The sequence below is a fragment of the Chelonoidis abingdonii genome, chromosome 3, assembly GCF_003597395.2.
Source record: "Chelonoidis abingdonii isolate Lonesome George chromosome 3, CheloAbing_2.0, whole genome shotgun sequence".
Taxonomy (NCBI): Eukaryota; Metazoa; Chordata; order Testudines; family Testudinidae; genus Chelonoidis; species Chelonoidis abingdonii.
Window position 1 is genome coordinate 47,900,737 of NC_133771.1, and position 14,205 is coordinate 47,914,941.

Sequence of the window (14,205 nt, forward strand, 5' to 3'; positions counted from 1 at the left end):
CTTAGTGTTGTGGCATGACATACTGTTTGAAATAAATGTTGTAAGCAAGAGACTCCAAGGTGTTGACCTTGATATATCTGGAGCAATGGAACAACTGGACAAAGCAAAGTCATACCTACAGTCTTACCAGTCAGATGAGGGATTTCAAAACGTTCTGAAGAGTGCACAGAAGTTGGCAGAGGAACTTCACACTGAAGCTATTTTCCCACCCATTCAAGAATACAAGAGTCACCAAAGAAGAAGACATTTTGATTACGAGGCAGGGTCAAACACTCACGGTTGGAAGCCCCAGCAGCTGTTCAGGTGAGTGAGGTCCACTGCAGAGATTCCTGTCTCCTTCTGCGTCTCCTCCAGGTGAGTGCTGGGGGGAGGAGAGGGGACGGGAGGAAGGCTGCAAGCACGTGTGCCTTCTCCCCCCTCCCCTTGCCCTCCTGACCTGCAACACCCAGCGGCTGCCTCTGCCTCAACCTTCTGCGGGCCAGCGTCTCTCGTAGCCTAGCAGCAACAGCTGCTGCTTCTGGGAGATGCAGAGCTTTGCTTCCGGGAGACAGCCAGCGAGCGCGGGGCCCGATCAGGCGCGGGGCTTGATTCGGAGGAATCGGACAAATTGGCCTAAGGCTGGCCCTGTTGCTCTGCACATACTTCTAACACTTCCTGTAACAGTTGCCAGTTGAGAATGCAACTTCTCCAAGCTGAAGTTAATAAAAACACATTTACGTTCCACAATGACACAGGAGAGGCTGGTCAGCCTTGCTACCATCTCAATAGAACATGAGCTGGCCCAGACTGTTGGACATTCAGGAAGCAGTTCAAATCTTTGCAACCAAGAAGGCATGGAAAGCACCACTTTGATTATTCAAACAGATAAAAATGCCACTGTTTACTATGCAGACAAGAAAAGTTACATTTGCTGTTCAGGCATTTGAAAGTTAAGTGTTACTTAAAATTTTTGAACAAGGCATTTTAAGTTGTTATTTCTCCTTTATTAGGATAGGTAGCAGAGCAGAACCATGAGAGGAGTAGAACAGGAAGAAGGCAGAATTGAGACCTTTCAAAGTTTTGGCCCAAGTGAGAGTCATGGGGATGTCATTTGAGTTCCCCGCCTCAGGTGCCAAAATGTTGTGGGCAGGTCCTGCCCCCAGACCTCATTTCCTTGGCTTTTTCATCTTTCTGCAGCTCCTTACCCCCAAACAGCATTTTCAGTAGCCACCAGTGCCTGGAACAGACAAATTTCTCATCTTGCCTATGCTCAGAAAGACTGCCTGAACCTTTAGGTGTAAGTATAACTTTATAGAACCCCATTTACTGTATAGTGGGATAATATGATCTAATATGGTTATTTAAACAATGTAATATCTGTAAAATGAGGATAATGATTCTGCCCTCCATTGTAAAGTGCTTTGAGATTTATTGGTGAAAAGGACTATATAAGAGCTAGGTATTATAATTTATTAATAATAATAGAAAAAACAAGAGGTGAATATGTGCCTGCATCCACTCCTTTTAGAGTACATCAGTCACGTATAATGCCTGTCCATTACTGTAACTTTTAAAATTTTGGGTTGATGGTGTTGTGACTCAGCCCTGCATGGCAAAGAAAAATCTCAGCTTGCTTATGAGCACTCTAGCTATTGTCAGTTGTGCTGTCTGCTAGCAAAGGAAGAGCTCAGGCTTCTGTTTTTGAACCAATGATTTTGTTAGAACTTGGTAGGTAGCTAATGATGTATTTCAAATTCTGATTGCTGGTTGATGTGTGTCAGACTGTTGGCAATGTATGACTCATCTCACTGTGGGCACTTGACATCAATGTTCTTTAGAAAATACAGCCCTAAAAGCATTTTCTGCAATGTGTTTTTGAAGGCAATGCTTCATCTATAAAGACAGCTTAATCTTGACAATTTCAGGTAGCTCAATAAACTTTTAATTACATAGTTGTATAAGGCCATTAGGAGGCAAAGGGTACTTCTGTCAGTACAGTACAGTAATTTGATGATAACTATGCCATTCCAATCCTGTATTTTAATTTATTTTTTATATATAACTTTTTGTTGGAAAGTAGAGAAAAACACTCCTTGACAATCTTCCACAGCCATTTTGAGTGAGGAGAAAACCATGGAGTGCTGAATTCCCTCTTGACTCTCCAGAAAGAATGGACATTTACTCCCAAGCATAAACTAACTAATCAGCTAAACGGGCATTGGATCAGGTACTAACTTGTTAAATTCCATAATCAAAACATCTTATTTGAAATGCAATTTGACTATTCATCACTCTTCCAGTAAAACTAACGTCACCTGAAATTCTTTTTTTTATAGTCCATCTTAACTGAAACAAGAGATGGATCTGAAAGGGGTATGAAGCTAGGAGTGGGGTAGACATGAGTAGTATTATTTCAAGGCCATCCACAACTTAAATTTATATCCCTCAAATCAATAATCTCAAAAACCACATTTAATTTCAAAACACTTCTTTATTTTAAACATTTCAGTCATATTACTTTTTGATGGAAGATGATTTAGATTAAATCAGTTCAGTTTTGTCAAGCTCTGCTCGTATGTGAAATCTCTGGATTTTATTTATCAGCTTTGTGGCCCTAACTTCTACTTTTTCTAACTTAGTTATATCTTTTTTTTTTCAAATTAGTAGCCTACCAATCATTTATAATGTTCTTTATAAAGTGATACTTTAGAAAGTACTGCTTCACATGATGTCCAGTCAACCTGGGGAACTAGTTGTCAGTACTTTCCCCAGGAATTTAAATTAGAGGTGGTGTTTGAATTTGGGGTGGGGGTGGGGGCAGGGGAGAATAAACTGGTGACTGAACGGGCAACACTGTGGTAACTAATTGACTACTGGGGGGGAGAGTATGGGAGGTATAGAAGAGTTCACTGTTCATCATACCTATGCTCAAAAAGACAGCCTGAACCTTTAGGTGTTTGAATAACTTTACAGTGCCCCATTTACTGTATGGTGAGCTAATATGATCTAGTGAGGTTATTTTAACAATGTAGCATCTGTAAAGTGTAGGGAAATGTTGTGAAGGCCAAAAGCATAAATGGGTTAAAAAAAGAATTAGATAAATTCATGGAGAATAAATCCATCAATGACTATTAGCCAAGACGGTCAGGGATAAAACCCCATGCTCCATGTGTCCCTAAGCCTCTGACTGTCAAAAGCTGGGACTGGATGACAGAGGTGGGTCACTCAATAATTACCCTGTTCTGTTCCCTCTGAAGCATCTGGTGCCAATCACTGTCAGAAAATAATATACTGTGTTAGATGGACCATTGGTCTGAACCAGTTTGGCCATTTTTATGTTCTTATGATAGCATAATGTCCTTAAGCATATACCTTGTAAGCCTCTTGCGCAAATCAGCTGTCATATTGGCTTTCTGTACTGCATTTGCACAGGCTGCTAGCCAGGACATAAGGTATTGAGAACCATAGCCCCACCTACTTCTTGCTCCCATTTTGGTAAGTTATTCTCATGTAGAGCTGGATGAATTTTTTTATTTAAGCAGTACATTCTCCAAAAAATGCAGTTTTAGGGGAACCAAAACTATGTGTGTATTTGGGTTGAATTTGGAGCATAATTTTGGCTGGATAAAAAATTAGTTGTTTTTTTTATGTTGAAAAGATTTGGTTCAACATTTTCAAAGTGAATTGCTTTGACATTTTGTTTTGAATTATCATATCATGGCAACACTTAGCATCCAAACGAGTCATTTTATCTGAAATGTTGTTTGGTTTTGGCATGCCATTTGATACATTTTGTTCAAGCTGAATGACATTTTTTTTAGTTTTTTTGTTTCGGCAAGAAAGTTTGAAAAAAAAATCAGATTTGATTTGAAATGAACTATTTTACTTTTTATTGTTTTGGTTTGGTCACCAAACCAAAAAAATCAATTCTTTACTTAGTTCTGCTCCCATGGGCTGTACCTATGACAGAGGTGGTGCGTTAGAAGCATGGAATATTTAAAGACTATTATGTTGAGATGTAACAGATGCTGTGGATATATGAATTATGTAAAGACTATATTGTATCAACCTTCTAAATCTTATGTATGGTTTTGCTGCAGGAACTATAGTCACTGGGGTGAGGGTAATTAATGAAAATTCCTAATGCTGAAACAATGCAAGTAACCAGCCTTTTGAAGTGTGGACTGTCTGGGAAAATAACATGTATTGGTTTGACGTTATTCAAGGGGCCTAGCAGACAAAGAATGTGAAACTGTGTAAAGTGATTGCTCTGAACTAAAAGAGAACTTGCTCACACCCAATCCAAGAACTGACCTGAGACAGTGACCATAAGAGACAAGCTCTACAGACATGGCCCAAAGTATTTTAGTCCTGCCAGAGTCTTCATGTGGCAGATGGGTGACTGACTACCTGGTAATCTAGATCTAGTTTACTGTTTTTATCATATGTTTTCTTGGTAATATTTTTGTTTTTAATGAATAAAACTTTGCTTTTAGAGAGCAGGCTGGTACCTGGTCAATGCTGTCATTGCTCTGAAAGAACAGAACTGCAGGTGCTGAGCTAAAGTCAGATCTCCTGAGATAATCTACAGGAGTCTGCTGTCTAAAGTCCCTGGTCTAGAGGGAAGGGATCAGAGGTTCCTACCCCCAGAAAGGTGATGGTTAGAGGCCAGAGATCTAAGTGGGATGCCCTCAAGGAGGCCACTAAGAGGTCAGAGATGTAGTTACCTTGGGAACTGATAGAACCCAATGAAGCAACTCAGTAGCAGCCTTGCAGTTATTTATGCAGAATGTGCCAAATGTTCCTTACTCTCTACCATGTGGCCATGTTAGAGAGGCCTACTGCCTAGTTACTTAAGAGTTTGTCTCAGCACAGAGGCTCACAGAGCTCCAGTTCTCATAGTTTCCATCAAAAATACACATTTAGCTCCACTTTTGTTTTCTGCCTACAGATCAGTTCTTTGTCTGTCTTAACAAATTATTCCTTAGCTCATGCTTAGAGTTTATACAACAACCTGTCACGTTGAACTCTATAATAAGAATTCAGAAAATCTAGATATTAAATTTACAATGTGCCACTATCTAGACCAGTAGTTTTTTAAATTAAAAAGTAAATAAATTTATCTGACATGACATATATTTTGCAAATCCATGATAACTCACAACTATTAAATTGTACCTGTCCAAATGTGTCTGTAAGGATATATATCAAAATCTTTTACTAATACAGATGCTAGATTTATAGGTTCGACATTTCCAACTTTATTTCTTGAACTTCTCTTTTTAAATAATGGAACCAATTTCACTATTTTTCAGTCACCGGGTACTTTTCTATACCACATAAAATATTCGTCTTATCCAAATACTGTTTTTTCCCATGGCTTTGGTAATTGACAGATGCATGAAGTTGTGGTTAAGGGACTTGCCTGGGACTTAAGCGATGGCTTAAATTGATATCCTAGCTACATACACCTTGGGAAAGCATTCAGACTCTCTAGCATGCCTCAGTTCCCTATCTGACAAATGGGTCTCTGGTCTCCCACCCTTTGTCTGGCTTGTCTATTTAGATTGTATGGTATTCAGGACAAAATGTCCCTTAAATTTCTGATCAAAAGGTGGGGGAGGAGATGACATGAAAAACACCAATATTCACATAACATTACATCAAAAATATTTAAAAATGTTTTGTATTACAATATAGACACTAAAAGATATGAATAAAATAAAGCAAACACATTGTAAGCAAACATTAAACTTAGACCACTAAAGCACCATCATCACCAAGTTCACGCAAAATGTTATTATCGCCCCAAGTCAAATGGAAAGTGTCCAGATTACAAGTCAAGTTATGAAAGATGTAATCAGTTATTCTGTTCTGGTGAGATTTCAAAATGGCTAGTTTTGCCTAACCCAGCAAAATGTTTGCCAGTCAGGAAACTGTCTGAATGTGAGCCCTATATCTCATGCCGAGAACAAACACGGGGTTGGAAAAAACCAATCCCAAACTGCTGAAAAGCGGCTGCAAAAATAACCCAAAAGAGGAATCAAATGTGGGCAATGTAGGAAAAAAATAAACACCGTGTTTGAAGCCAAACAGAAGGGGCCTTTTGCAGATGCCATAGGAGTAATATGGTGTACAAAATGATTGGTTGCTATGATGCTATGCTGGACCCATCCCTGTAAGTCACTGAAGTGCTTAGGAAGAAGAGGTTTGAACAATGTGTTCCAAGCCAGAGACACAGTCACCCAGGGACAGGAACATCCTCCAGGATGTATCAGAGAGGGTGGCATAATATCTCACCTTGACACTCATCCATAGCGCAGCTGCTTGCTGATGGTTCCAAAAGGAAGATTTGCCAAACCCTTCCAGGACAATGCTCTGACTGGTTGCACAAGGATCTCATCCGTAGGAGGGGAGACAGCTTGCAAGGGGAACATTCCCCCTGGAAGAATAATCACTGCAAAAACTCTCTGCAAATACCAAGCAGCCCACTGAGCAAGTGCCACCTGGAATTCAGAAAGGGCCTTCAGACTGGATTCTGGTCTGAACAGCAAGAGCTGTCCTGACTTCCAGCTTGACCAACTAGCAACAAGTACGTGGAACATCTAGGTCAACCCAACCTGTTTAATGGCAGAAAACAGGCTCCTGGAGGAGAGTGGGAAAAAGTGTATTAAAATACAGTGACTGTTCCGAAAGCCATAAACTGGAAAACAGCTGGTCCGGCTGTGCACTTTGCAGAAGTCGCCAAGCTTTAAAAAGACCTTTATAAAATAGAGGCAAATCTAGATTCTGTAATCGACCAGGTGCCAACAAAAATAGGTGAGACTCAAAGCCCATCTTCCCAGCATGACAGAGGAGAGAAACAGCAAGGGATTTGTAGGCCCATGGGCAGTCAGAGTAAAGTAACCATTGAGCAGACTGGTGATGAAAGGCCACCACCCTGCAGGTTAAATCAGTGAGTCCCTGGTTCCCTTTATCCAATGCAGGAACAGCAAAGCAGGGTACAGTCAGTGGTAATTATTAAAAAAAAAAAAGATTTATATACCATTGAATCTAGTCCAAACAGCCCAGGGGGCTGGGTGCACAGACACAGTCCAGTGCCGTAAGATTAAGGCCACAAGATTTTGGCAATCAAAACCCGCCCCTGAAAAGAGATTCCAGGAAGGAGCCAGGCCATTTCTGCAGGTGGCCTTGCACCTTCTCCTCAGCTCCCTCCCAGTTCCTTAGCGTATAGCATTCACATCCAACAAAGACTGCAACACCTTAATCGCAGAGGTGCCCCATTGGAATTACTGGGGCCACAAAGGGAGACTGCTAAACTACCAAGGACCCAGTAAGATCGAATTGCTCCGAGCCCTATTTCTGCAAGTAGAAGGTGCTTGTACATACGCTTGTAAACAAGTGCAAAATGCCTGCTTGTCACAGTGATAAAAACTGAGATATCATCAGCTTAGGCTGACAGACAAACTGGGAAAGCATCCAGCACCCTACATGGAAATGCCTGTGAGACAGCTTCTGCAGAGGTGCAGGAATGGCTCCAAAAAAAGAGCATACAGCATCCCAGACAGAGGACACCCCTGATGAATGCCTCTGTGAACTAGAAAGCAGTGTCTAAGACCCCCATTAATCTTAAAAACACTAAAAACTTTATGGTACAATAAAGAAATATATGAAGAGAATACTGGCCCAATCTCAAAAGCTTCTAATGTTTTAAAAAGCTAGGTATGGTTAACTAAAGCCTTCTTCTGGTCCATTGAAATAAGCCCCACATCTAGACTACATTTGCTCACATTGAAAATATAATGAGTTAAAAACAAATTATCCAAAATACAGTGTTTAGGAATACAATATGTTTGATCAGCATGTATCAGAGTCCAGACAGTCCTACAGTCAGTTGGCTAAGGCCCTGGATAAAATCTTATAATCAGAACTGAGAAAAGAAATAAGTGTCCAGTTCCATAAGTCAAAGTCAGAAAGGTCCCCTTTTTTGTGCAGCAGGTTGATCGCTACCCTGTGGCAACTGAGGGGCAGTGCTATCTCCTGGGCACACTCCAGCACTACTGGAAAAAAGTCAGGACCAATAAAATGCCAGAAATGCTTGTAAAATTAAGATGGCAGTCAATTGATGCCTGCAGCCTTGGCTATAGGGAGCTGCTGGACTGCACCAAAGAGCTCCTGTAGCCACAGGGAGGTGTCCAGGCACTGCTTTTCCTCACCAGTCAGATGGGGCAACCTCTGGTGCAGCTCTGCCATTGCCAGGGCATCACAGGCTTCAGGCAAGTACAGAGTACTGTAAAAAGCAAAAGCTGCTTTCCAGATCTCAGCTGTCAGATGACCATTTGGCAGCCAGAGGCAAAAATCCTGTCCATGGTTTGTCGACTTTTTCTCTAACCTGAAAAAGAACCTTGAAGGGAGCATCATTTTCATGGACCTGAGTAAAACGGACCTTAACCAGGGTTCCTTGCTCCTTCCAAGCTCCTCAGGAGCTGGTACTTCTCAGTTAAGGTTTGGGGAATCTGCACTGGGTTTCCCATATCAACATTCCCGAAAAGGCGCAAGATGTATCATGAGTGCCCTGGAATGAGACAAGGACCACACGGCAGGCTGGGTATACTGCTGGCAGAACATTTGGGTCTGGACCTTTCCGACATTCCACTACTGTCTCAAGGACTCAGACAGAGGCTTGTGCTGCTGCCAATGCTTCCAAAACACAGCAAATAACTGGGTGAAATCCAGATCCTGTAACAATTTGGTATAAAAGCACCAGTGGGAAGCACAGGCAGGATGAGGGAGAGAAATACTGAGAGGCATCATGATGACCAGACAAGTGAGTGGGAGACATGGAAGACTGAACAACCATATTCATGCCGGCCTTCATGGGATAAAAGTGATCCAGTCTAGCCCCTAGCAGCACCATGGAGACTAGAAGGAGAGAGTCAAGCAGCAGAGCGACAATGGAAAGTGGGATGGAAAGTATTTTGAACAAAACAAGCCATGGGTAGACTGATATATCTTGAACAATCCCTGCATACTTCCTCACCTTTCTCAACAACTTCTTAAAATGGGAGTGTGGCCTATCATCAACCAGGGTACCTCTCAAGACCAGAGCAGCTGAGTTAACAAAGTGTGGTAAATCAGGGAAATAGGCCTCAACCTCAACTCCCTGCTTCCCTTTGGTGCTATCCAAAACATCACTAATCTCCTGCACACAGGGCCCACCTTTCATATCTAGCTGATGGACTGGAACATCAGGAACCAATAAGGAGTCACAGAGATCATCATCCTCTTCAGCTTCCTCAGACTCCACCAGGTCAGAAGAACATTGAGCTGTCATTGCAATACTCTTATCATTTATGAAAGAGAAAGATTCAGTGTGGGCAGCTGGTATATCTATTTTCCCAAGAGGGGTAGGCTGCCCCACCCCAGGCTGGACCCAGCATCATCACTGCAGCATGCAGGATTTGGGGCTTGAGGACCCACCATACCACAGGAAGACAGTAGCGCACTGGGAGCTCCAGGCACGGAGCTACCACCAAACACAATGTTATCTGCCTTCTCAGGGCACACTGCTCCATCCTCAGCTACTACCAGCAGCTCAGGGGCCTCCAAAGTCTTAGCTCTTTTAAACACAGTCCCACATAAATCCATCTCACCCGTCTGTTCTTCACCTCCATCTCTAGAACCTCTCTACTTGCTCTGCAGGGAGGTGCTGCGCAACTTCCAGGACTTGCTTCTGTACAAGCACAGGTTATGGAGTCACAACAGAGGGTTCTTCTGGGTAAGGGGGGTCTGCTCTCTGGACAGCAGCAGACCCCACATGGCAAGGGAGGGGGAGATAGAATCTGGCAGTGCAGATGCAGGCGGTCTCTTGAAGTCCCAGCCCTCTCCCCACTATCCTGGGGTCCCACATTTTTACCACTGACCCCCAAGCCAGCAATGTGTGGGCAGGAACCCCTCAAATGACAGGAAACTTTTAATGTTTTTCGAGGTAGCAAACACTGTATAATCCACCTCATCCATGTGGTGCTTTAAAACGAGGTTCAGGGGCTATTCAGGGTTATTTAACATCATAAAATGCCTCACATTTGGGTTATTCCAGGCTAGTGGAATCATCCCACCAGCAGAAACTACCCTTCCCATAATGGGGGAAATCAGACACTCATGTCTCATTGTGAAGGAAGAGGATGATATTGGAAAAAACTACTTTATTAGCAGGAGTAAACAAGGGAAATACTTGAACAAAAGACTCCTTGACCCAGAGTCCCTCTTGTACCAAACAATTCACAAACTGCTTCTTAGCCAGGAAAATCACTATGGATTTGCTCATTCAAGAGGCAGATTTTAAATGAGCACAGCCAATAACCTTACCTACACTCAGCAACACGTCCTCCACAGTGGAAGAGGCAGCAGGCAAACACTAAACCTCATGCTTTCAGATCAAACCGCTAAATCCATCTGAAGTGGACTCTATAGAGAAAACCTCCTCAGCCCCAAGGAAAAAGGGGAAGGAACCAATAACACCTCTAAAAGAAAGGAAACAGCAAGTAACAACAGAAAAAAACAAACATAGACTAACAGAAACCCAGCTTGTGCACACAGTACCCAACAAACAGCCTCACTTGAGGCATGGGATAGAGAAGGAAGAGACAGATAGATTCCACAATAGCCTACAATAGGTAACTCGTCTGGAACGTGGCCAACCCAGGTTTAAAGCCTTGCTCTGAATCAGACAGATCAGGGACTTAAACCCGGATCCTCTACATCCAGGGTGAATATTCTTCATGGAGAGAGTGAATCTTCTTCTCCCAACTGCTGACGTAGAACAATTTTTGAAAATTTTCACAAACTGGAATTATTGTTTTTCAGCCAGCTGTACTTTGTAGACAGGAGCGGCTCTAGACATTTCACCGCCTCAAGCATGGCGGCATGCCGCGGGGGGTGCTCTGTAGGTCGCCGGTCCCACGGCTCCGGTGGACCTTCTGCAGGCGCAGGACCAGCGGACCCTCAGCAGGCACACCTGTGGAAGGTTCACCTAAGCCGTGGGACCAGCGGACCCTCTGCAGGCATGCCGCCCAAGCGTGTGCTGGGGCTTGGAGCCGCCCCTGTTTGTAGAGTAAACAATTATTCTTTTCCATTGATTTCTTCCTTTATTGCTCTCCAGTGACTGAAGGATGAAGAAGTTGAGATGTTAGTACTATAAAGTCCAATTGCATTTGTGCAAATGGTTGTTTGCTGCTGCTGTTCAGAGTGTGTTTCAAGTTCTTGGCTAGTATGCTGGGAAAGCTCATATGATATTTGGCCAGAGTTTGTCTGGCCTTTCTAAAAAGTGCTTTCTTACCATGCATTGATGAAAGTTATTAGCTAATATACTTGCATCATCTGTTACCTTTCTTTATTGTGTGGATTTTCTTTTCATTTTGCGGTGTCTTATTGAAAAGTTCATGCTGGAATTTGCTGTCCGTAAACAGATGTGGTTATACATAATCCATGACTTGATGAAGTTATTAGGATGCAGTTGAGCAGCTAGCAAAAGGTGGCAGAAACGATAGTTTGATAGGCAGGCTAGTTTCTATCCTTTGGGTTGATAACAAATAGATCTTAATTAAGAGCTTCCTGTGACTGCAAAATCACAACTGGTGTCACCTTTCTCCATATTCTGAAACAAAAACAGGCCAGTCAATGAGGAATTGAATGATTTTGGTCCTTGTATAATTTTTTAAATGTCATCTTTTGAAATATGATAACTTCAATAAAACTGGAATTAGAATGTCCAAAAATAAATATCATTTACTATAATAAGTTACTACTTCAGGTTTTTAAATTTCTATTATTTTTTCCCCTGTGCTTGCTATGGATCTAGACAAAGCCTGGTGTTATTCGTCCAGGGCCGGTGAAAACAAAAATCTTATTAAAAACGGAGGAGCCCAATCAACCAAACCCATTCAAAAAATACCTTGAAGAAACCAGAGATCCAGATATTGAGCAGGTGAGTGCTTTATTTAAATATCACCCTCATCCCCCTGAATTTGTAGTGGTTGTCAGTTTCCTAAGAAGCTGATGAAGTTGAATCTTGGATTCTTGTTTATTTATGTGTGTATATATATATTAAATAGCAGCAATATAGACACCACCCTCCCATTTTATATTTAAATACTTTACTATTAAAATTGTATCAGCCCAGATGATGTTCCATTTCATATTATCCAGTGGCTTAGCTCCTTCTCTCTGGCTTTTAAAAGAAGGGAAAATAGCCTGTATATGAATATCCAGCCTGTATATTAATGAATTATGATCATGGTCATTTTGTAACATCTGTATGTAATTTTTTAAGACATGGACTCATTAGGACTAGAAGGCTTTGTAACCTTATACAGAACCATCTACTGGCAAGTTATTGTGTCCTGATACAAAGCGTAACATAAACAAGAACTGCATGACTAGCTAACCCATATCAATTCAAAATCAAACTTTGCTTCCAGTATCAAACATGCCACTTTGTGTAATGGCTTTAAGAACATCTTGTAGGGGCATTAAGAACACTTGTAGTGATAATACTGTATTTTTCATTGCTGAGCTATTTACTGAGTTGAGTCGGCCACTGTCTCAAAGCAATTATATATGTGCGAATCTATCAATCTATATAGGTAAATATGTGTGTGTATGTATTACTTTGAATTAAAACCTTTGCCACAATATGTAATTAAATTCCTGGAGAAGCTTCCAATTAACTTACACAGTATGCTGTGAATCATCCATCTGGTAGGTTGTAGAGGATCACAATGCTGAGCAGTTCTCTTGCCAGACGAAATGTAAACAAAGCACCTTTATAATTAAATTTTCCCTAGCTGTGGGGCCTTCTAATCACATTTTAATCACTTTAGCAACAAAAAAGTAATAATTAAAAAACTCTGTTGTTAAAAACACTTAAAAAGAAAGAATTTTATTTTAACTGTGTCCCTCCCCACAATTCCACTCTCATTTGCACTAGGTTGACTCCATTGACTTTCCCAATAGAGTTGCACTGGTGTAAATCAGAACTAAGTCTGGACTATTGTCTGTAATATACCAATGGGATCCAACATCCTCTGCATGTGTTATCATAAAAGCATCTTTATAAAATATAGGGTTTATCTCTAGAGCTGTTTGACCATGGGAAATAACACTTGGAACTTGAATCAACAATGTGATGCTGTTGCAAAAAAAGCAAATGTAGCTTTGCATTACTTTAACAGAGGCATAGCATGCAAGTCACGGCAATGATAGCACTGCAGTAGTCAGCGCTGCTTAGAACTCAGTGGAGTACTGTGTCCAGTTTTGGTCACCGCTGTATAGAAAGGATGTAGAGAAACTGGAAAGGATCCAGAAGCAAGCAACAAAGATGATCAAATGAATGAAATGCAAGCCATATGAGCAAACGCTGAAGGAACTGGTTATGTTTAGTATGGAAAAAAGGAGATTAAGGAGGGACATGATAGTGGTCTTCAAATACTTGAAAGACTGCCATAAAAAAGATGGAGAAAAATTGTTCTCTTTTGCCCCAGAGGGGAGGACAGGAGGTAGTAGGTTCAAACTACAGCATAGCAGATTTAAATTAAATTTCAGGAAAAACTTCCTAACTGTGAGAACAGTAGGACAATAGAGCAGACTGCCCAGGGAAGTTTGGATAGTCATTCATCTTGGATGGTTTAGACACAACAAATCCTGCCTCTTGATAGAGGGTTAGACTAGATGACCCTTGCACTTCTTTCTAAGCCCATGTTTCTATGATTCTAGATCTGAGTATGAAACGGTTTTCCTTATCTACAAACATTTTTGAGTTTTAAATTTTTTTCCTGTTCCACAACAGGATGAAATTGAGTCCTTTGAAAAAGTTTAATAGAAAATGAGAGAAAGTGGGAGAGGCAGACCCACCCCAGAATAGTCAGGTGGTTAGCGACTCACATGGGATGTGGGAGATCCAGTTTCAGATCGCTGTCTAACCACACACAAGGTTAGTGCCCTAATCACAGGGCTATTGAGTCAAGTTTCTCTCATTGGCCCACTGAATATTTAAAAATGTATATGTAGTAGAACAGGTCCAACAAGAGAGATTGAGAGAGATCCATCTGTGATGCTCTGTACTTTGGGGGAACACCCTACACCCCTATGTTCATCTTTATAAAATGATTGTGTGGTATCCAATGCAAGGTTTGTCATGTTGGGTGTCTTCAGAAGGCTCATAATGTA

The 14,205-nt window shown here is 41.5% G+C and overlaps 1 protein-coding gene across 7 annotated transcripts in view; it reads left to right on the forward strand.

Moving 5' to 3' along the window:
• MLIP (muscular LMNA interacting protein) overlaps positions 1-14,205 on the forward strand; it is a 185,403-nt gene that overhangs the window by 131,277 nt on the left and 39,921 nt on the right. For all 7 annotated transcript variants that reach the window (XR_012655492.1, XR_012655490.1, XR_012655491.1 and 4 more), the window contains one exon: positions 11,840-11,965. Coding sequence is in view for 4 of the 7 variants with exons in the window: in XM_075063723.1 (XP_074919824.1) it covers positions 11,840-11,965 (126 nt within the window). In the remaining 3 variants the exon portion in view is untranslated. The remainder of the gene's footprint in view (positions 1-11,839; positions 11,966-14,205) is intronic.